This window comes from Amblyraja radiata, chromosome 17 (assembly GCF_010909765.2).
Source record: "Amblyraja radiata isolate CabotCenter1 chromosome 17, sAmbRad1.1.pri, whole genome shotgun sequence".
In the NCBI taxonomy this organism is placed as follows: Eukaryota; Metazoa; Chordata; class Chondrichthyes; order Rajiformes; family Rajidae; genus Amblyraja; species Amblyraja radiata.
The window spans coordinates 13453410-13477314 of NC_045972.1; the positions used below are offsets into that span (position 1 = coordinate 13453410).

Genomic DNA, 23905 nt, shown 5'->3' on the forward strand with positions numbered 1-23905 from the left:
ATGTTTAAACAAACATGTTTTGGAAAATGTATAGGAAGGAATTGCATTTGCTGGTTTAAATGGAAGATGGACACAAAAGGTTGGACTAACTCAGTGGGTCTGACAGCATCTCTCGAGAAGAAGGTGACGTTTTGGGTCTGAAGATGGGCCTCGACCTGAAACCTAACCTATTCCTTTTCTCCAGAGATGCTGTCTGACTCGCTGAGTTCTTCCAGCTTTTTGAATCTACCTTATGTTTTGAATAAAACAGCTCATCCATCATTTTCTTTCTTAAGAGTTTCAGGTTGAAGGAAATGACCAGTAGATGAAAGTAAATAAGTGATATAAAGGTTGAGTGCGTGGTTCCCAAGAGGACATCACATAGAATCATAGAGAGATTACAACACAGCAACAGGCCTTTCAACCCAATGTCCATGCTGTCCAATGTACAGTAATCTTGTACGAACCTAATCCAGTTTAATATCTTATACTAATCTAATCCAGTTTAATTCTCCCCACATTCCACACATTCACCCTCCCCAGGTTCCCCCACTCTCCCAAACTCAACTTACAGTGGCAAATTAACTCACCTACCTGCACTTCCTTGGGATGTGGGGTGAAACCGGAGTGCCTGGAGAAAACCCACTCTCCATCACAGGGAGAACGTGCGAACACAGCCAATGCCAAGGTTACATTTTTCTACTCCTTCATAGAAATGGATGTTGCACATACTTCCATTCCCAATCCAATAATTGCCACATCTTCACCTGCTCGTCTTTTATTTTGTCTTTGTTAATGAACCAATGTTTCTTTCTCACCTTCAATTTTTTCCCCAGTGATTTCCAGTCAAATCATTTCCTTCTTTCTTCATAATTTTGTGCTTCACAAGGCCATTGAACATAGGAGCAGAATTAGGCCATTTGGCCCATTGAGATTGCTCTGCCATTCGATCATTGCTGATCTATTTTTCCCTCTCAACCCCATTCTCCTGCCTCCTCCCGTAACCTTTTCCGCCCATACCAATCAAGAACCTATCAATCTCTGCTTTAATAACTTGGCCTCCAGAGCTGTCTCTCCCATTACTAGAAACATCCTTTGGATGTCCACTATATCTAGGCCTTTCTTTATTCAGTGGGTTTCAATGAGATTCTCCCTCATCCTTCTAAACTCCAGCGAGCACAGGCCCAGAATCATCAAACATTCATCATACGTTAACACAATCATCCCTGGGATCATTCGCATAAGCCTTTCCATTGCCAGCACATCCTTCCTCTGATATTGGGCCCAAAACTGCTCGCAAGGTTCATCACAAACCTTTCTACAAATTGTTGTATCTGCCCACTCAGATGCTATTGCTGTATGTATTCATCTTCGCTACCTATAACATCATGGGAGAATTTGATATTTACTCGGGAATCAATTAAAAAAAACCTATGATCAAAGTAAAGGTGCCACAAGGGTGCAATAATGGATATAACGTGGTAACTGCATTCTAATGTAGCTCAGCAAACAACCTGGCTATTTGAGTGGTTTCTCTGGGCAACTGGGCACGTTATAAATGCCAGCCTTGCTAATGATGGCCAGAATAGGCTGCAACAAATCTGTAAACTTGTCACAATGTCCCACATATGGGATTATTTTATTGTCGAAATATTCTACAATACCGGGCCTATTTGATCCAATATCATTCCAATGAATTAAGGACAAGTAGAAAAAGCCAAAAGCAGATACTTTTGACCTGAATAAATTAGTCAGCAATCCCAAGTCATTTATAAGAGTTTGTGACAACATTTTCAGACAGTCTCTCAGAAGAAATCGGTAATGGTGTGGGATTACAGACAGTAGCTCAGCCCTTCTGTGTCATAATTGAACAAATAAATTACTGTTGGCCACCTCAGGCTTGGCTTTCAGCCGATATTTTGCAAGATCATCCACTGATAATTTAAGAATAGAAGAAGGCCATTTGGCCCTTCCATTTGTGGTGGACAATGTCTTATGATACGTGGACAGTATGTAAAAGGTGATATATAAATGCAGAAGCAAAGTACTCTGACTTCTCTGTCTTTGCCACCGTACCACGTTCCACAAACACTCAACATGTGCTCCAGGTACAGCACCTCATCTTTCTAGGCACAAGATGCTGGAGTAACTCATCGGGACAGGGAGTATCTCTGGATAGAAGAAATCGGCCCTTACATTCCTTTCCTCCACAGATGCTGCCTGTCCTGCGGAGTTACACCAACATTTTGTGTCTATCTTCTGTGTTAATCAGCATCTGCAGTTCCTTCCTACACCTCATCTTTCTAACAAGGCTTCAGAGCTTTTTCAGAAATCATAGTTTTGTTTCTGTTCTGGAAATTTCAGAAAGTTTTTCTGCATTTCCTGTTTACATCTCATCGTGTGGATTTATTGTCCTAGTTTTCCCCAGTTATAGGCTGCGCTCGCTCATCACTGCATCCTTTCTTTGCATCCCGAGGCTTGGTTTGTCTCTAACGTTTCCCATTCCTGACTCAAGGTCATTGACATGACATCTTAACTCTGCTTCTCTCTCTGATGCTGTCTGACCTATTGACTATTTCCAGTATTTCCTGCTTCATTTCTGTTATGTAAACGCATGTTTAATTGCTTGTTTAGGATGTTTGGGGAATTTGTCATAGGTGAATTTTTGCAAAGAATGACCTCGCATTCGGACCTGATTATAGTACAAATTCTTGGCACGTAAGTGAAGAACTTCAGATAACTTCAGATTAGAAGGATGAGGAGGACCTCATTGAAATTTACAGAATAGTGAAAGGCCTGGATAGAGTGAATGTGGAGAGGATTTTTCCATTAGTGGGAGAGTCTAGGACCAGAGGCCGTAGCCTCAGAATAAAAGAAAGTGCCTTTAAAAAGGAGAGGAGGAGGAATTTCTTTAGTCAGAGGCTGGTGAATCTGTGGTATTCTTTGCCACTGAAGAATGTGGAGGCCAAGTCAATGGATATTTTTAAGGCAGAGATTGAAAGATTCTTGATTTGTAAGGATGTTGGGTTACATGGAGAAGGCAGAAGAATGGGGGTGAGAGGGACAGATAGATCAGCCATGATTGAATGGTGGAGTAGACTTGATGGGCCGAATGGCTTAATTCTGCTCCTAGAACCTATGAGCATAATTATTAGAGTGGTATTATCTTAACTTTAAAGTATATTAAACATATATAAATAGGAGTAGGAAGGAACTGCAGTTGCTGGTTCCGATGGTAGCCACAAAATGCTGGAGAAACTCAGTGGGTCAAGCAGCATCCATGGAGGAAAAAGAATAGGTGACGTTTTGGGTCGGTACCCTTCTTCAGAAAGAGCCAGAATATAAGGGTCACTTCTGCAGAGCTGCCAACTCTCACGCATTGAGCGCGAGACTCACGCATTTCGCCGAATTCTCACACTGATCACGGAATGTCTCACGCTTTGTGCCAAATTTGCCCAGGTGACCGGCATGGACCAGGCTGCGGCTCGGTGCATCCTGGAGGACAACCAGTGGCTGCCGGAAGTAGGTACCAAGCACTGGGTAGAAGTGGTGGAAGATAGTGGCCTTCAAACGGGGTTGGTTGGAGAAAGCATCCTGCTTGCCTGCTAGATTTTCACTGACTGTAAGGAAAACTGCAGGAAAAATGTTCCCGATGTTGGGGGAGTTCAGAACCAGGGGTCACAGTTTAAGAATAAAGGGTAGGCCAGTTAGGACTGAGATGAGGACAAACTTTCTTCACCCAGAGAGTTGTGAATCTGTGGAATTCTCTAACACTGATGGCACTGGATGTTTTCAAGAGAGAGTTACATTTAGTTCTTGGGGCTAGCGAAATCAAGGGATATGGGGAAAAACAGGAAAGAGGTACTGATTTTAGATGAACAGCCATGATCATATTGAATGTCAGTGCTGGCTCGAAGGGCTGAATGGCCCATTCCTGCACCTATTTTCTATGTTTCTATGCTTGAGTATATGGCAATAAAACTCGATCACTTGATTTTGAAGCATTCATGCATGGTGGAGGGATAATGTAGTCATAGAGTGATACAGTGTAAAAAAAAAGGCCCTTCGGCCCAACTTGCGCACACCCGCCAACATGTTCCAGCTACACTACCTGCCTTTGGTCCATATCACTCCAAACCTGTCCTATCCATGTATCAGTCTAACTATTGCTTAAATGTTGGGATAGTCCCTGCCTCAACTACCTCCTCTGGCAGCTTGTTCCATCCACCCACCACCCTTTGTGTGGAAAAAGTAACCCCTTAAAAAGTTACCTCTTAAATATACTTTAAACAAAAAACTTTGAAATCATACTTCTACAATGCACTAACATGATTTTAATACATCAAATTTCAAAAAGTCCCTACCGTGGGAGGGGGACACCCACACCCTCCCCAAACTCGGTTGCTCCACTGCCTCGCCGGGTACCCCCAAGACCAGTGAACATCCTCAGCCCCCCCCCACTTTCAAAAACGCTCCGCGGCCCCTGGTTCAGACGGAGAGCACTGCCAGATGTGATCGGGGAACTGAGGCCAGTTGTCCGTGATGTCCGGATCCCAATGCTCAGCGCTTCATGTTTCGGAGTTGGCTAATGTTTTTGTTTTGTAATAATTAGCCTGATTTGTAATTAGTTGACAAAACCTTAATTTATTAATCCGGAATATCCAGGGGGATGGGATAAGTGTAATATTAAAATGACATGCAAGGTGTCATGCTGTCTGTCACAACATACAGCACCGATAACCCACTATTTCCTTCAGTTAAACATTGGGAAGGTAGCACTATTGTCATTTGCCACTCAACTATTATGTTTGTTTACCTCACTGACTATTTCTAACTGCATCATATTAACTGCAATTTCATAATGTAATCATGTTAGTAGGTGCAATCAAAACAAAGATCTTTTTTATCATTGTTGTGTTATGAATACCACAGAAAATATTATGTACTCTCAAGATCACATTAAATAGAATATTATTGCTTAAATATATATTGCTATTGGACTTTGCATTTCGGAAAAGTCCCAGCTAAGAGGAAGACAGCAAAATACTGAAAATATTGGGGGTGAAAATGACTTCAGGACAGGAAAATGTAGGAAATGGTAACAGACTACTTATACAGCTGAGTGAGTATAATGTTATGGATGAGGAATTGTATTCAACTAATTGATGACATCTTTGACAAAGTAACTAGCATGTTAGATAACAAGGAAGCCAATGGATGTTGCAAATTTTGTTATACGAAATTTGGTCCGTGAAGTGCCCCATTAAAGATTACCGCATTAGATAAGCACCTATGGACTTGAACGTAATAGGTTATGTCCAGGGGGTCAGATATGGGGCTTTATGTGTGGGCCAGATATATTGTCAGTGCAGAGGGGTTAGGAGCTATGCCGAGTGTTCAATTCTAGTACTATTCAAGATCTGGGTCAGAGTCAAGGTCAGAGTCAAGGTCTGGAATAGTAATAGGTGTGCAGTCAAAGCTGGGACAATGGCAGTGTTCAGCCCTGGGAACCTAAGTAGGTAAGCAGCTATGATCAGGGTAGAATAGGGGGTCAGGTGTGAGGTTGGACACGGGGTCAGGAATGAGAGAAGGTATGCAACTGGAGTCAGGGTCAGGAGTAGTACCAGGTGTGCAGTGAGAACTGGTCAACATGGGCCAAGTGTTTGATTATAATCAGATTTCCATACATTAATACACTAAGATCATTCATGTGCTACACCTGTTGATCAGAGCCTGGCTCTACTGTGGAAGGTAATTTGGAATATAATTTAGCCTAACCATATTCATAGCTAATTCAATTTAAAGCATAAAGATTGCATTCAAGTGGTAGCTAAAAGACTCGCTACAGTATGCACCAGATTGCACAATTTCAAGCTGAAAAATACAAAAGCTCCATACCAATGGGAGGGGGAGGGGAGGGGGGGGGGGCTACGCTCCCTCGGGCTTGGTCTCTCACAATTTCTCACTCCCAACTCTCACCCAATGTTGGCAGCCCTGCTTCTGGTACTTTGAATTTACGGGGACATTGTCAAATGATTGGGTGGTTAATGAAGAATAAATTCTTGGGACTAGCAGGAACAGTTTGTTCTAGAAACAAATTTGGCACATCAGAATTTTCAGTTAATACACAGCATATGCTATGTCAGCTGTAGGGTTACCATTTGCAATGTGTTTTTTTGGTAATTGGTAACAGATGATACGACTGGAGATGAATAGCGGTTCCATGGAATTAATCAGGCACAGAAACAATGGTAGTTTTTGAGCATAGCCTCACTAACAGAATGCATGCTTCTAGGCTTTGATCCACTCTGCCTGTGATCAGGATCGTTTTGTCCAGTTCTCACTGCATCTACCTCAGGCAAAGAGGCTCAGAAGGCACACTTATGGCATTGTACGAAGCCTGGGGGACTGTGCTGGACACCCAGGATTCATCCTGACTACAGATGCTCTCAGTGTGGAGTTTGCATGTTCTCCCTATGAGCTTGTGGGTTTTCTCTGGGTGCCCCGGTTTCATTCCAAAGACGTGCAGGTTTGTAGCTAAATTGGCTTCTGTAAATTGCCCCTTGTGTGTAGGATGGGGAAGTGGGATAACATAGAGCTACTGTACGGGTGATCGATGTTCAGTGTAGACTCGGTGGGGCGAACGGCCTGTTTCCACTCTGCATCTCTAACCCCCCCCCCCCCCACCCCTCCCAACTATCCCTCGACAATCCTGAAAGTGATCGCATTTAGCTACTCATTTCTGTGGCTAATTCCTCTTTCTTGCCATGCAATTAGTCCTGCCTTATTGTGTAATTTTATTAAATTGAGTGCAAAGTTCGTTGTGGATTGCTGTGGAAGTAGGTAACCCAGTAGTTAAATTGCTCGTGTTTGTCATGGTAGAGTGACTACAGAATCTTTTTATCTTGTTCAGGTGCAGGAGGGAGCAGTAATGTGTCTATCAATTCTATCGTTGCGCAGCGATGATAAAAACAATGAACTGTGACCTTTTCTGAAGTGGAAACCGCCTCGAGAGGTATCGCAGCGTAGCCGTATACAATCACCTGCAGTGTAGGGATGGTATAGAGAGCAACATAATACATTGCATCAAAGAACCATAAAGCAGAGCGCACTTAGTCAATTTGACTGAAGAAACACCATAAAATGTAACAAAAAAATCTATAATTTATAGAGAGACTTTTAATGTAGTAACATATCCTGAGGTGCATGCTAGGTATGTTCAACAGAATTTGACACTGAGCTGCACAAGGATGGTTGAATAACGGCTTGGCCAAGTAGGCAGGTCTTAAAGAGCAAGTTAAAGGTGGAGAGGCAGGTAGAACATAGAACACAGAAATAGGCCCTTCGGCCCATAATGATTGTGCCGTACATGATGCCAAGTTAAATTTATCTCATCTCTCAGTACATGGTCCATTTCCTTCCATGAGCCTATCTAAAAGCCTCTTAAATGCCACTATCTGATCTGACCATCACCACAATCCCTGGCAATGCACTCCAGGCCCCCAGCCTTCTCTGTGTTAAAATAAACATGCTCTGCACATCTCCATTATAGCTCTTGCCTTATAGCTATCTCTCCAGTGTTGGACATTTCCATCATGTGGAAAAAGGTTCCGTGCCTTCCCCCTGTCTGCCTCTCATAATTTTATCTACTATCAAGTCTCACCTCAACCCCCGAAGTTCCAGAGAAAACAATCCAAGTCTATCCAACCTCTCCTTGTAGCTGAAGCCCCCTGCTCCAGGTAGCATTCTGGTAAACCTCCTCTGCACTCTCTCCAAAGCCTCCACATCCTTCTTGTAATGGGGCGACCAGAACTGCACGCAGTTCTCCAAATGCGGCCTAACACGGTAGATATATTTAGGGAAGAAACTTTAGGAGGCACAGCTGTCAGTGGTGAAACAATTGGCTCGAATTATTATCCAGCAGCATGCAATGGAGCATAGAGAACCCAGAATGTTGTGGGGTCTGAGGAGACGACAGGAACAGAGAGGGGTGAAGCCCATCAGAATTGAAAAGGAGGAAGAGAATCTTTAACATTCACTGTGCCACACAAGGGCAATGCAAGTCAGCAACTATGGGACAATAAACCTTCTTGTCTAGGAAGGAACTGCAGATGCTGGTTTACACACCAAAGATGGACACAAAATGCTGGAGTAACTCAGCGGGACAGACGGCATCTCTGAAGTCTGAAGAAGGGTCTCGGCCCGAAACGTCATCCAAGCCTCCTTGCCTCTGTTTCTTCCGTGGTTTTGTAAGAAGCCTCTTTTTGTGGAACAGCGGGATGTTTACCTATATGAGCTGCTAACATTAACCAAAATGCTGATATTCGACAGACTGCTCCTCCTGATCTGAAACGAGACACATCATCATCTGCAACCATTTCACAATGGACGAGTAGGGAGAGGACACATCCTGAAATGGACTTCAAAAGCCACATGTAAAGCAGTTGACACGTCAATGCAGCATTTATTATGGAATTCTTTCCTGATAAAATTTGGTGTCGTCTGATAGCATTTGGAATAGACCAGTGTGTTTCTGAGCTTATTCCATAGAATGTATACCAGCCACAAATATGCAGATATTCTCTACACCCATAAAAGATGATTTTGTTAGGGGAAGAATATCATTGTCATATGTTATTGTGACATGTATATTCTGCTCACAAGTGTACAGTGATGAAAAAATCCTTCAGACGGAACTATGAACGATAATTAATGCAGTCTCAAAGGACTCATCTAGGCCATTAAATCTGTCTGTCGTTGTGCTTCCTGAGTGATTGTTAAGTCAATAACAAATAAAAAGGCTGATTTGATATCTTGTTAACACCAAGTAAAAGATTGATGCTCAGGGTGGTTTTGATCACTCATCTCTAACCTACTTACTGTGTTGATAGTGGGACCAGACACACAGCTGTTGGTGTGTGTTACTTTAGCAGTAATTAGCTGTTTTTACCATGGTTAAGTGCCTTTCTGCTGTTGCAGACTCCTAACACATGGCCTTGCACAGCCAGCACAGACTCAGTGTAAATTATTTGCCTTTGCTCAGCACGGCCAAATCCATTTTTTTTGGTTCCATTGTCCTCCTTCAGTGAATCTGACTGATTTACTTTCAGATAGACACAAAATGCTGGAGTAACTCAGCGAGACAGGCAGCATCTCTGGAGAAGAGGAATAGGCGAAGTTTCGGGTCGAGACCCTTCTTCAGACTGAGAGTCGGGAAAGAGATATAGACGGTGACATAGAGAGATATACAACAAATGAATGAAAGATATGCAAAAAAGTCACGATGATAAAGGAAACAGGCCATTGTTAGCTGTTACTTTCAGATTGGCTTAACTGTACAATTTATCTATAATTAATCAAGGGGCAGCAATGTAATGTAAATATAGCTGTTAAATCTCTAGCCATGCTCTATTCATAAATGATAAGCCTACAGTACTTAGACCTCCGAGCAACATTTGTAGCAAACATGGACCCTCCTTCAACTTTCCTGATCTTCTACAGATAGACACAAAGTGCTGGAGCAACTCAGCAGGTCAGGCAGCATCTCTGGAGAAAAAGGATGGGTGCCATTTTGGGTAAGGATCCTTCTTTGGCATCCATCTTTTTTCTCCAGAGATGCTGCCTGACCCACAGAGATGATCCAGCACTGGCCTACTAAAGTTCCTCATTTTCCTATTATAAGCACCATTACTCTAGAAACCTAAAGGGCCCTTACTATTTAATATAGGTAAGTGCTATCAGGATGATGAGGACGAAATACCAAAGTCAATGTAACACTGGCTTCAGTTTGATAGGCATTTCAATTCTCAGATGTGGGTTAAAATTAAGGCAACATTGATTTGTAAGATGGACACAAAATGCTGGAGTAACTCAGCGGGACAGGCAGCATCTCTGAATAGAAGGAATTGGTGACATTTCGGGTCGAGACCCTTCTTCAATTCAATTCAATTCAACTTTATTGTCATTGCACAGATACAAGTATAGGTACAACGAAATGCAGTTTAGCGTCTGGTCATAGTCATAGTGCAAGATAGGAATTAAAAAAAAATACAGAACAAGCATACATTAGAGTAAGAAGAGTACTGGTTAACAATGTGGATGGAGAGACCAAAGATATCTAGCGACGGGACTCCGAGTTCAGCAATGTAAGTGTGTTGTTGAAAAAGCTGTTCCTCATCCTGCTAGTTCGAGACCTGAGGCTCCTGTACCGCCTCCCTGATGGGAGGAGGGCAAACAGTCCATGGTTAGGGTGAGAGGGGTCCTTGATGATCTTCCTGGCCCGTCTTAGACACCGTTTTCGGTGGAGGGCATCCATGGCAGGGAGCGGGGCACCGATGATGTGCTGAGCGGTTTTCACCACCCGTTGTAGTGCCTTCCTATCCGCTGCGGTGCAACTGCTGTACCATACCGTGAAGCAGGTGGTCAGGATGCTTTCGATGGTACAGCGGTAAAAGTTGGTCAGGATCTGGGGGGACAGGTGGGCTTTCTTGAGCCTGCTCAGGAAGTAAAGGTGCTGCTGCGCCTTTTTGATCAGTTTGGTGGTATTGAGGGACCAGGACAGATCCTCCGAGATGTGTACCCCGAGGAATTTGTAGTTGGAGACGCGCTCCACCTCAGTCCCGTTTATATGGATGGGGGTATGACTGCCCCCTCTGTTCTTCCTGAAGTCAACAATAATTTCCTTCGTCTTCTTGGAGTTGAGGACGAGGTTATTGTTGGCACACCAGGCTGCCAGGTGCTGGACCTTCAGACTGTGAGTTGGGGAAGGGGGAAATGTAAGGTGTGTAGGGTGTGAGAAGGAGACATAGTTGGAGAGCAGGAGGAATCGCAGGGGGAGCAGTGAGAGAGGATGTGGCAGGATTCTCGTCGGAGAAAGGAGGAGAACTTCATCAAAGTAGGCATACCTTGAGGTGATTTTGCAATGGAGCAGACCAAATGTGTAGGAAGGAACTGCAGATGCTGGTTTAAACCGAAGATAAATATCTTCCATCTGTTGGCTTTTAGAATCTTGTTTGAAGTTTAACCAGGCAGTCTCAATCCAGTTCCTTCTGAGCAAGAATCTGCATTATACACACATGCCTGATTATGGTACTAACGGGCAAACCTGCAGTCTGAACGTGTGGAATATAGAAAGAGGCACAGATACAAAACGGCTTGTTTCTGTCAGGGAGGGACTAAGCCACATTGTGTGAACAGAATAGAGAGCTTTACTAGTGTGTAGGAAGGAACTGCAGATGCTGGTTTACACTGAAGATAGACACAAAACGCTGGAGTAATCAGTGGGACAGGCAGCGTCTCTGGATAGAAGGAATGGGTGACGTTTCGGGTCGAGACCCTTCTTCAGAGCTTTACTTCAGGTTGCACTAGGTTTATGACTGCCGATTGCTGGCACTACTCACCTCAAATGAAAACTGTCCAGTTAGTCTGCATTGATGAATGCGATCAAAAAAACAGATCGTCGATGAAACAAACCTCCATACGATCCCAGCATCTCTGCTTCATATTTCTGTAGCTGTTAGTCACTTCTACACTGGTAGAGTGTAACCGATATCTTCATAGCATATTGCAGTCTTTTCAATTTGGTGTCAAATAAGTACAGAGACATGGCTCCAGTCCTGAAAGGGTTAACATTCTACTGTCATGTAGATGGGCATTTTCTGGTCTTATGTTGCATGTCAGCAAATATCTACCCTTTTCCTAAAGTCATAGGTTCAGTGCAGCACAAAAGGAAGCCATTTGTGATTGTCAATGTTGCTTTACTGGGTAATCCATTTAGTTGACTCCCACCCCCCTTTTTCCCCCTAAGCCTTCAAATTTATCTCCCTCCAGTTCCTGTCCCATTAGCTAATTTCCTTCTGAAATCATTGATCATCCCCACTTTCACCACCCTCATGGCACCAAGGTCCAGGTTATTGCCACTTGCTGCCCAAATAGATTTCCCCTAGTGCCCCATTGATCTATTGCCCCAAATCCTACATCTGCATGCCCCAAATCCTACACCTGCATGCCCCAAATCCTACACCTGCATGCCCCAAATCTTGTACCATCAGCTCAGTGAGAATCAAGTAAATGAAAACAGTTTTATCTTTATCTCGTCTTGTCATAATCTTGTTTACGTCCAATAAATTTCTCCTAAACTTCCTCTGCTCCAAGCAGAAAATGTCAACTTCCCCAGCCTAATCTTGTGGTTAAAATCCTTCAGACTTGGAAAGCACCTTTCAAGGACTTTCATTCCTGAAGTGCAGTAAATAGAACTGTACCCAATCTGTGTAGCCGAGCCAGGACGATATAAAGGTTCACTGTAACCTATTTACTTCTGTATGGGTTTCCCTTATGTAGGAAGCTGAAGACCCCACATATTTTTTGCCTTGCCAACTTCAAAGGTCTAAGCATGTGAATCCGAAGGACCTGTCCTTACTACTCACACCTAACAACTGTGGCACAATGTCAATATTACCTGTCCCGTCTTTCCCTTTGTTAAATTGCGCCATCATCTCATGCTTGTGTATTCAATTCCACCTCCCACTTGCTTGCCTATTCTGCCATCAAGTCTTGCTCTGAACAGATGATTGGTATCATTTTTACTCTTTGTCGCATTTCTAAGTTTGGTATCATCTGCAGATTTTGGATTTTTTTCTCTGTATTCCAACAACTAAGTTGTTTATTTTTTTCCAAACAAGAACGTAAGTAGTTCTGGCTCTGGCCATTGGGTGAATGCCACTATCTAGCATCCTCTAGTCAGAAGATAATTATTTGCTGCCATTTGCTGTTTTCTGTATTAAGCTGGCGCCGGTATTTGGTATAATATTGTCTCTTGTACCGAGGTACAGTGAAACGCTCTTTGCCCATGCCCTCTCTTTGGCAGCCTTATTTATATCTTTGGTACCTTACAGCAACTCATGGCATTTAGCACTGTTACAATAATTAACACATTACTTGTTGGGAGATTGGATTAATACGGATGAGTGTTAACTGTTGGTGTGGATGTGGAAGGCCAAAAGGCTTGTTTCCGTCAAGAGTGTTTTATTGTCATATGTCCCAGATAGAACAATGAAATTCTTACCTGCAGCAAAATAATAAATGAGGAAACAAATGCATGACTCTATGATGTGATCCTCCTATCTTTTTGCCTCATCACTCTTGTCATTCCAGGATCCCAATGTTTGTCTCTCTTATGTTTCCATCTATTTGGATTATAATTAACTGCCGCCACAACAATTCCTTCTCACAATTCACTAAACAAACAGCTGAGGGAAGAACTCTGTGGGTCAAGCAGCATCTGTGGAGGCAAAGGAATGTTTGGATCTTGATGCAGGGTCTCGAGTGGAAACATAGACCACCCACAGATGCTGGTGATCCTTTGAGTTCCTCCAGCAGTTGGTCTTTTGCTCCAGATTCCAGAATCTGTAGCTTCTTGGATCCCCTTAAAGGGCAATTTTACTGTCACCGACTTCCCTGTTAATCTTTTGTTCCGCTTACCCCAGGCTAGATCCACTTCATTCAAATGAGATCTTGCAACTTGCTAAGTAGGTGCAGGCCTCTACCAGAAAGTATTTGGTCAACACTTCTTTTGTTTGACGAGCAATAGCCTGCATGTTGATGGCACAATTTAAATGGCAGTCAGGAGCTGTAACCCACATCATTGTTCAATAATTTGTAGATTTCCGTGATGCCATTGCCTGTTCTACTATTTCTAATGTCAGGAGACTAGACACAGCATTATGTTGTCACCAAGTGGCTGTTATTTTGGTGCTTCCCTTTGCAGAACTTATCCAGTTTTCAGTTCTGCTCTGCCAGATAACCTTACTGAGAGCAGATATGAAAAACTATCCCCAACATCGTTTTGCATCAGTTGTTGCATGAATCCAAATTTAGAGATTTATTTTATTTTGATCATCATATAGATATTTAAAGTTACCTTCCAATGTTATCAGTGAATAGTTTATTTCACACTTGGGAAAACATGGAAGTGCAATAGAATGTAGACAAAAATGCTGGAGAAACCCAGCAGGTGAAGCAGGATCCATGGAGCGAAGGAAAAAGGCAACGTTTCGGGACAAAACCCTTCTTCAGACTGATGTGAGGGTGGGGGGTGGGGGGGGAGGAGGGGCGGGAAGAAGAAAGGAAGAGGTGGAGCCAGTGGGCTGAGGGAGAGCTGAGAAGGGGAGGAGAAAGTAGGGACTACCTGAAATTAGAGGTCAATGTTCATACCACTGGGGTGCAAACTGCCCAAGCGAAATATGACGTGCTGCTCCTCCAATTTACAGTGGTCCTCACTCTGGCCATGGAGGAGGCCCAGGACAGAAAGGTCGGATTCGGAATGGGGGGGGGGGGGGGGGAGTTGAAGTGCTGAGCCACCGGGAGACCAGGTTGGTTATTGCGAACCGAGCGGAGGTGTTGGGCGAAGCGATCGCAATAGAATGGTGTCTATAATAAAGAACGCAAAGTGCTGGAGTGACTCAGTGGGTCATGCAGCATCTCTGGAGAACATGGACAGGTGACGTTTTGGGTCGGGACCCGTCTTCAGACTCAGCTGCAGAGTTATAGTGGATATAGTGCTATTGTCTTTAAAGTACAGAAGTGTTCATTAAAGCTTTAATGGGAAGTGCGCGATGGAGGAGGGCTGTAATTCCTGGTGAATTGCTCATTACATTGCTTAGAAAACTGAGTCATTTGATGCATCAGAGCTCCGATTACAAAATAACAGGACCAGTGCAACAGCATACCACGTATCGTCCCCACCCTTTGCTCAGAGCAAACGGGAAGGAACTGCAGATGCTGGTTTAGAAGAAGAAAGGCTAAGTGCTCGAGTAACTCAGCAGGTCAAGCAGCATCTCTGGAGGACATAGATAGGTGACGTTTCAGGTCGGGACACTACTTCTGTCTGAAGAAAGGTTCCCACCCAAAATGTCACCTGTCCATGTTCTCCAGAGGGGCTGCCTGACCCACTGAGCTCCAGCACTTTGTGCTTCTTTTGGGAGGTGGATGTTCAAAAGGTGCATCATACCTACCTTGACAGCAATGCAAGTTTCACATTCAAAAGAGAGTTAGATTGAGCTCTTAGGGCTAGCGGAATCAAGGGATATGGGGAGAAGGCAGGAAAGGGGTACTGATTGTGGATGATCAGCCATGATCACATTGAATGGTGGTGCTGGCTCGAAGGGCCTAATGGCCTACTCCTGCAACTACTGTTTATGCATCTATGTTATTCATTGGGACATGGCATTGGGCTGGGTCCTGAGAACTAGTTAAAGCTACGCAGAAACATAACATGCTTGTAATCCTGCCCCATGATATTTGTAGTGAGTACACTCTCATTTACTGTTCAAGCAGGAAATAAGGTGTGGAATACAGGCATAATTTTACACGTGGGTAAGGCTCATCGATTCAGGCGATGAGTGAATGCAGTGCTCATTAAGATTCTGAGTCACTGATGAAAAGAGAGTCAACGTGTGCATGCGAGCTGTTTCCTGCGTTGGCGCTATGTTGTCGAGATAAAGCAATTGGGCTTAGCTTAGGCTTGTTGGGGAAGGGGTACAGAAGCGATCAAGCATAATCAAGTGTAACACCTTTTATTTATTGTTACCTAGTGACTGTTGTATGCATGTCCTCTTGTAATAGTTATTGATTAAAAATAAACGTAGGCAGCCTTGTGAAGTCTCCATGGATGAATGGTATGCTTGCTCTCTGGAGGGTGCAATGAATTTATCACAAGCGACTTGTATCTTCACCATCTCAGAGAGATGGTGCCCAGCCTCCTTGGCGCCTAGTAAACCGTTGGGTTGCATCGCAGCTTGGTTTGGGAACAGCTCTGCCGAAGACCACATGCAATTGCAGAGAGTTGTAGATGCAGCCTTTCCCATGACACCGATTAGACCTCCCACCATTGACTCCATCTGTACCTCATGCTGTATTAGCAAAGCAGCCAATAATAATCAAAGGCTTGTCCCACCCCAGTCATTTTTTCTTCTCTCTGCTCCCGCCTGGCAGAAGGTACAGAAGCTTAAAAGCAGGCATCACCAGACTAAGGGACAGCTTCTTCTTTACCTCCATTATCATGCTTCTGAACGATTCTTTAATTATCTAGGGTACTGTTTAATTTACCGCTACCCCATTGAGGACATTGGACTTTGTCTGATGGAACTGATGCGTTACAATGATGAGAATTATATTCTGCTCTCTATATCCCCCTTTGCTCTATCTATTGTACTTGAGTTTGAACTGATTGTAACAGTAGGTCACACAGGGTTAATTACAAGTTCCCCAGGCAGGTCATATGAATACGTTCACCAATAATTTCAAAGTTGATACCCTGTTTGATTGGTGAGGAAGAAAGTAAGAAAGTGTCAGGTTACTTATGTCAAATGAACATGAAGTAGATGTCTGTAGGGAATTAGATCTGCCCCCCCCCCCTCCCTTTACCTGGGCTGATCCATGTGTAGCTAAAGGCCCCCAATATCCTTGACTGTTATTTGCCCTTTGAAAGCCACTGTGGTACGTAGTTAGGGATAAATGTTATCTTTACCAGCAACAGCCTGTGAATGAATAAACAAAGTACATATTAGTTTGAAAGTCAGACATTTCATGTTTAGTTGACACTCAAAGTACCAAATAAAATTCAAACTTTCACAGCTGAGATTTTCCCTTACTTTATTGTGCAAAACGTGTGTCAGTTTCTGATCTCTCCACTTATTGTGACTCATTGCAAGGTTGTGCTTTACAGTGACCTAGATCAAATCAGAGATCTTTCTCCCCTTTTGGGGGAACAACACCATACCACAACTTGGCATCTAGTGGGTGAACAGGGAAATCCCAGGGAGTGCAATCTATAGCCTCCCACATCTAAAGTGCTAAGTGGACCAGATGACAGTTATGCTACCACAGACGAGAACATGAGATATCTGTCAGAAAAATGTTGCTTCATTTTATTTTTTCCTGATCTGCTGTTTAAGCAAGATGTTTTATACAAGATCCTCTTTGCTTTCTTCACAGCCTGCTGGTTACATGGAGAATGCCATTTCATACAGTGCTATTGAGGACGTTCAGCTGTTATCATGGGAGAATGCACCTAAATATTGTTTGCAGCTCACCATCCCTGGAGGCACTGTTCTTCTACAGGTAACTTTTTCACAGGCTGTCTCTGAGAGACTGAAATATGAACGTCTCCATTTAATTGTTTTGCATTTGCTTTGTTCTGGGAACAAAGATGGAAGAGGAGTGAGAGAATGTTACAAAAGTGAACTCAAATGTCTGAAGCTTTCACAATCAGAAACTTGACCTAACATTGGACTAGTCGACATTTACCTCTGACAACAAGCATCATTTGCCTCTGACACCAAGCACCTCTTTCATCGCTTCTGCTTACTGATCAGATGCAATAATTAGACACATTAAATCACTTGAATTTGTTTTGAATAAAGTATTTCAATTCATTGGAGTCAGAGTGTTGTACAGCACAGAAGTGGGCCCTTCGGCCCAACTTATTCATGCTAGCCAAGTTGTTTAATTGAGTTAATTCCATTTGCCTGTGTCTGGCCCATATCCCTCCATGCCTTTCCTATCCATGTACGTGTCTAAGTGTTCTTTAAATTTTGTAATGGTACCTGCCTCTACCACTTCCTCTGGCAGTCCGTTCAAGATATATGCACCACCTTCTGTGTGGATAAGTTGCCCCACAGGTGTCTTTTAACTCTTTCCCCTCTCACCTTAAAACTATGCTCGCTAATTTTGAATTCCCCAATGCAGCGGACAAGAGTGTGATCATTCCACTTATTTATGCGCTCTGTATTTTTATATATCTCAATTAGTTCACCAACCAGCCTTGTACACTGTAGGAACAAAATACCCAGTTTTCCCAGCCTCTCCATATCGCTCCAACCCTCCATATCTAATAACATCTGAATATTGGGACTCTCACCCTAAAAATCCAACTCCTCAGCTAATCCATTATAATTGATCCATTATAATTAAAACAGTTTGCTGAAGTTTCACAATTACATTCCAGCGTATTTAAAAAATATATATTGTTCTCAGGCAGATTTATCCATGTTTTTATTTTGTTTGTTTGATTAACTTGTTCACTGCCAACTTTTTTTTGCACTATTGGCCAGACCCGAGTATACTCGGTGGTGGCACTGAACAGGTTAAGAGCTTTATACAGTTCTGGACAGGTTGAGAGAAGGTGGTTTGACAAAGACACACTCTTTAATTATTACTTAAGGCCTATCTTTTTCTTTAGAAAACCTAATTTTTTAAATGTTGCCATCCCTAGGGTTTTTTAATCTCATGAAGTCTCAATATCTCCAGTGATTCTGTCGTAGAATCGCTGTTGCAGAAGTCAAGAGAGGTTATTACCCCCTTCAGCCACATTTACCAAGGATTTGAAGGAATTTGGAATTCATCCATTTACCTCCGAGTTAGATGCCCTTGGCTGATTGGATGATTTACAAAGAGAGACTAGACTGCCTTCAATTTAAAATAGTTAGTAAAGTTTAAACCCCTTATTATAATTCAATTTTGGTTTGAGCAACATGGATTTGGAAATCAATTTCACTTCTTAACATGCTGATTCCAGCTGAGCTGCCTGGTCACGTTTAGAGTGGTGTAGTTGTTTGAGTTTCTGACTGATTTAATTGATTGATTGAATGAAAGATGCAGCATAGAAACTGACCATCAGCTCATCTTCCATTGCCAACCATCAATTAGCCATTCGTGCTATTTCCATGGTAGCCCAATTTCTCATCCACTCCCGACTCATTAGGAGCAATTTGCAGAGGCCAATGAACCGACAAACCCACATGTGTATGGGAACTGGAGCACCCCGATGAAACCTGTACGGTCACGGGGAAAATGTGCAAACTCCACAGAGACAACTCCCGAGGTCAGAATCAAACCCAGGTCTCTGGCATTGTGAGACGGCAACTCTATCCAGCTGCGCCTCTGTGCCACCCCTTGATTGATTTTGGAAGGTAAAGCATAAAACCTTTAGATGCCATAAGTGACTGAGATATCCAATGTTAAATCTTTTTGGCAGATACACGGTAGTTATATGGTAGCAGAGTATTAGGGTAGTGTAAACTAACCTTTAGCATGTGCATAGTTTATATACTTTGAATTTTGATTGAAATTTCATAAGAATTATAAATGTATTGAACATGAGATATCAAATATTGTCTGCTAAATGATAGAAAATGATTTACTCCATTTAGGAAAAATGCATTCACATTTATATAATACTGGAGAAAATCATCAACATTTATCTTTTAGGAATGCTTCTTGCTGATGTTTCTATATACAAATTATATAAACAGAGATTGAGTTGGCACATCGTCCACTTCATTCTCCATGAACTCTAAACCTCCAAGTAAATGACCATAGGTTCTCAAAACAATTCCCCCCCAAAAAAAAGCTTTTCAAGTTTGAGTTAGCCTGATCAGCTCAAAGCACATAATGTCCCCTTTCTCATGAACAGTATTAGAAATCGTAGCAGGTGTTTCACAAGAGTATAAACATCTGGTCAAAGAGAATGATATTTGGAGGGGAAAACAATACCTCAAGTCCTGGCAACATCCTCGTAAAAATGGGAAAATCCTCATAGACATGGATACAAAAATGAATTTCGCTGTACCTCAGTATAGGTGAAATAAAGTACTATTGAACCATTGAGGTTGACTGGCTGAGTTACTCCAGCACTTTTTGTCTTTTCTTTTCATAAACTAGCATCTGCAGTTAGGAAACGGAAGTAGTTTTTATGATGGAACAAGAAGCCTAAACAGTGAGGCCTGAGAAATAATATCTCATCTATTTTAGGGTGTCTTAGAAAGGTTCTTAAACAATGATTTATTTCTGCATTTTGTTAGTTGTTGACCTGAAGGTGAATATGGTAGTAAACTGTACAGCAAGATTACATAAACAACAAATGAGATAAAGCTTTTATATTCTTAAAGTATTTAAAAAATAACCTTGGCTTTCTAGCTTAAATATGATCAAGCTTGCACATTGGTCATTTCTCTTTGCAATGGGCTGGTGCATGGCACTCGGATATTTATTATCTCCAATATTTTCTTCCGCTTCCTTTCTCCTGCATCACTTTAATTTGTTGATTTATTGAATAGATTCTATGAAGACTATTAATCTTAACCTACGAGTCCAAATAACATGGTATGACATGGGGTGGTTAGCATTTTGTGTTTGCGTTAGTTTGACAATAATGAAGTTGATAAATTGTTCAATTGCAGAAACTGCTTAATGGTGACTGACATGGAGCACCTAGATATTTATAATAATAAAGCAAAACTACAATAATAATTGCCTTGTAATTTTAGAACAAAAATATCTGAAATAGGACCAATAGGACCAGCAGTACAACAAATTCTTATTCTTCTTAGCCTGTCCCAAGGATGACTTGACTTGACTGCAGTTCTCTGGATAACAAATCCTCTGTAGACTCTGCCCCACGTGGGACAGCTGGGCGGGTTGTTTGGATTGTCACAAGCTTCTTCTGCCGTTTGTGCCTGCTCTCCACGCACTTCCATCAAAGATTCAAGAGGGCTTGGTCCCTTTGTGACCAGGGTGCAGCAGCCTTGGGCTTGGGCTGGGGATTCCCACGAGCGGGTGAAGGTCACTTATTTCACCCTCGCACATACTCAATTCCTCAGCGTTTACAGCTCCCCGATGCGAGCAATTCCAAACATTCTCAACAATCTGAGAGAAGGAATTTATTGCGAGACTTTGGTCTTTTGGTACTAAATTCTTCCCAAAATGGAAACATCATCACAGCATCCACTTTGTCAAGAGAATCTTATAATATCATTTATTATTTAGAATTTAAGCCACTGCTTCTCAGTCTTTCCTTATAGGACAATCGCATCATCCCAGGAATCAAGTTAGTGAACCTTCCTATTTTTCTCACACAGAAAATATATCCTATTTTTCTCACACAGAAATATATCCTTCTTTAAATAAGGCGACCACAACCTTATGCGTTCCTCCAGGGGAAGTCTCTAATAAGCTATGTACCGTTGTAGAAAGACTTCAATGATGACAAGGTGCTTCAATTCACATTGTTATTCACTAAATAGTGAGAAGAATGGAATAAACAATCAAAGTTTATTATTTTTGAATAAATAGGATAATTGAATAAACTCAAAAATGTTCTTGCTGCACAACTAGTTTCCAAAGCAAAGTTTCTGTTCAATAGCCATTTGTGGGTTTGTTTGCCAATGGATATCATTTGCTAAATTAAATTTTTGTAATTGATGATAATGATACCACTGTTAAATATCACGACTGCACACTTCATTGGCCAGTCATTGAATATCAATCCATCATTTTAAAACTTAAATTCCAGTGGCATGTTCAGTTTAGTTTCGAGACACAGCGCAGCAACAGGGCCTTTGGCCCATCAAGTCCGCTCCAACCAGCGATCCCTGTACACTAGCACTATCCCACACACTAGGGACAATTTGCAATCGTTACCAAAGCTAATTAACCTCCAAACCTGTACATCTTTGGAGTGTGGGAGGAAACCGGAGCACCTGGGGAAAACCCATGCGGTCACGGGAAGAACATACAAACTCCATACAGACAGCACCCATAGTCAGAATTAAAGCCGGGTATCTGGCACTGTAAGGCAGCAACTCTACCCTTAAGACCATAATTGACTAACATAACTCTATTGGACCATGACTGATTAGCTGAAGTAGATCTGTTCTGTGCAGTGTCTCCCATCCAAAAGAATATATCTCTTTTAACACTATTTCATGTAATACATTGCTGCACAGATTGCCATCAGTAAGTTTTTACAAAATATTACATTCATTTTTAAGAATAGATTTGACATAAAGCCTTGTAAAGTTTAGTTAATGCACATACTTTTAAATGGCTACAGAATCCAAAACACTTCAGCTGTAAATGTTGTCCCAACATTATTCATGATGGTTTTAATCTGTTCGGTTCTGAAGCGACTAGGTTTGAAAATACTAGTCCATGTTTGAAATGTTTAATTCTCAGACCTCTTCAAATATGGTCATATAGAATTATAGAGTCATACGGTACAGAAAATATTCTTTGTTATTTATTAAAAGCAATTTAAGTTCTTTTGACCTTGATAGTTTTGGCCTCGCTCATTATTTAACATTTAAAAAGCTTTGGAGTTGAAACCACTTCCTAAAATGGACATACAGCTTCTTTGAACGAAATGCTTGCAGCAGCATTTACTGTCCTGTCCTCCTCCAGCATCAGTTGCCATCATAACTGCAGATCCCTCCCTGAGGAAATCTGGAATGTGCCCATATGCTGTTTAATAAAATAACATAAATGGATGCTGGCATTCTTCCCATATGTGGAGGACCATTGCATCACGATTGTCTCTGGAGATGCAGAATCATCTAAAAAGAATCATCTTTTAAAAAATATCTTTAATATATATTTTTAGCATGCATTTTGTTGTGTGCAATGCCCACCACAACCCCCCTTAATACTACAGGTAATATTGCATGTGTTTTGGTGAAAGAAGCCTACCCCACCCAAATCATCCTCCTAGTTCCACCGTTTGCATCCTTGGGCAGCTTACAACCCAGTGGTATGAACATTGATTTATTTAATTTTAACTATCTCCTGCATGTGTGTAGGATGATGTGAATGTGCGGGGATAGCTGGTCGGTACGGATTCGGTGAGCCGAAGGGCTTGTTTCCGGGCTGTATATCTAATCTAAACTAAAGTATGTAGTCACTGACAGTGATGTGTGGATTTTCCAGTTTTACTCCGATGTTGCTGCAAGTTTCACAAAAGCCAACACTGACAGTGTTTTTGTCGTTTCAGCCACAAATTCCAAACCATAGAATGATAGAAATGCACAGGAAGATTCTGATGGCCCATTGAGTCTGGGTCAAATCGTTCACAGATTAATCCAGTCTGCCCTATTTTTGCTTCACTTTCCATGTATCCCAGCAATTATTTTCATTCAAGCCTTCATCCAATTTACTTTTGAGAATCACAAATCAATCTATCTTTGTCGACCGGGGAGTATCGACCAATCTGTTTCCACAAGCTGGAAAGGGTACAGAGAAGATTTACGAGGATGCTGTCAGGACTAGAGGGTCTGAGCTATAGAGAGCGGCTGGGACTCTATTCCCTGGAACGCAGGAGGATAAGGGGTGATCTTATAGAGGTGTATAAAATCATGAGAGGAATAGATCAGGTTGATGCACAGAGTCTCTTGCCCAGAGTAGGTGAATCGAGGACAAGAGACGATAGCTTTTTCACACAAAGGGTGGTGGATGTATGGAACAAGCTGCCAGAGGAGGTAGTTGAGGCAGGGACTATACCAACATTTAAGAAGCAGTTAGACAGGTACATAGATAGGTCAGGTTTGGAGGGAAATGGACCAAAGTATTCGATCTAGTGCTTCAGGATTTTAAATGCTTTTATCAACTAGCTTCTCCTATTTGCTCATACATCAATAAACCATCAAATGTGACTTTTTTTAGAAAATCCCTTTACTATTCTCTGGGAAGTCTCAATATCCTGGCTATGGCAAATGTAATGTGATGCAATGTTCTATTAGCAGCTGAATATGTTATGTGGCTTTTAAATAACTTTGTGGATTTGCATGCCAGCCTTTGTGTTCAAAGCAAAGAATCCCATTGGTTTTCTTAATCGATTTGTTAACGTGTCATGCAACTATCAGTTTTATATTTGTGCAGAAATATCTTGATGTATTTCCCTTCTTGCACCCTCCTTAAAATCATAGTAGATAAGGACATACAGTGGCTTGCAAAAGTATTCATACCCCTTGAACTTTTCCACATTTTGTCACGTTACAACCACAAACGTAAATGTATTTTATTGGGATTTTATGTGATAGACCAACACAAAGTGGTGCATAATTGTGAAGTGCAAGGAAAATGATACGTGGTTTTCAAA

The 23905-nt window shown here is 42.0% G+C and overlaps 1 protein-coding gene across 2 annotated transcripts in view; it reads left to right on the forward strand.

Moving 5' to 3' along the window:
- The window catches only part of LOC116982514 (c-Maf inducing protein), a 235880-nt gene that overhangs the window by 109237 nt on the left and 102738 nt on the right, over positions 1–23905 (forward strand). For both annotated transcript variants that reach the window (XM_033035765.1, XM_033035764.1), the window contains exon 2: positions 16972–17097. In XM_033035765.1, the coding sequence (XP_032891656.1) occupies positions 16972–17097 (126 nt within the window). The remainder of the gene's footprint in view (positions 1–16971; positions 17098–23905) is intronic.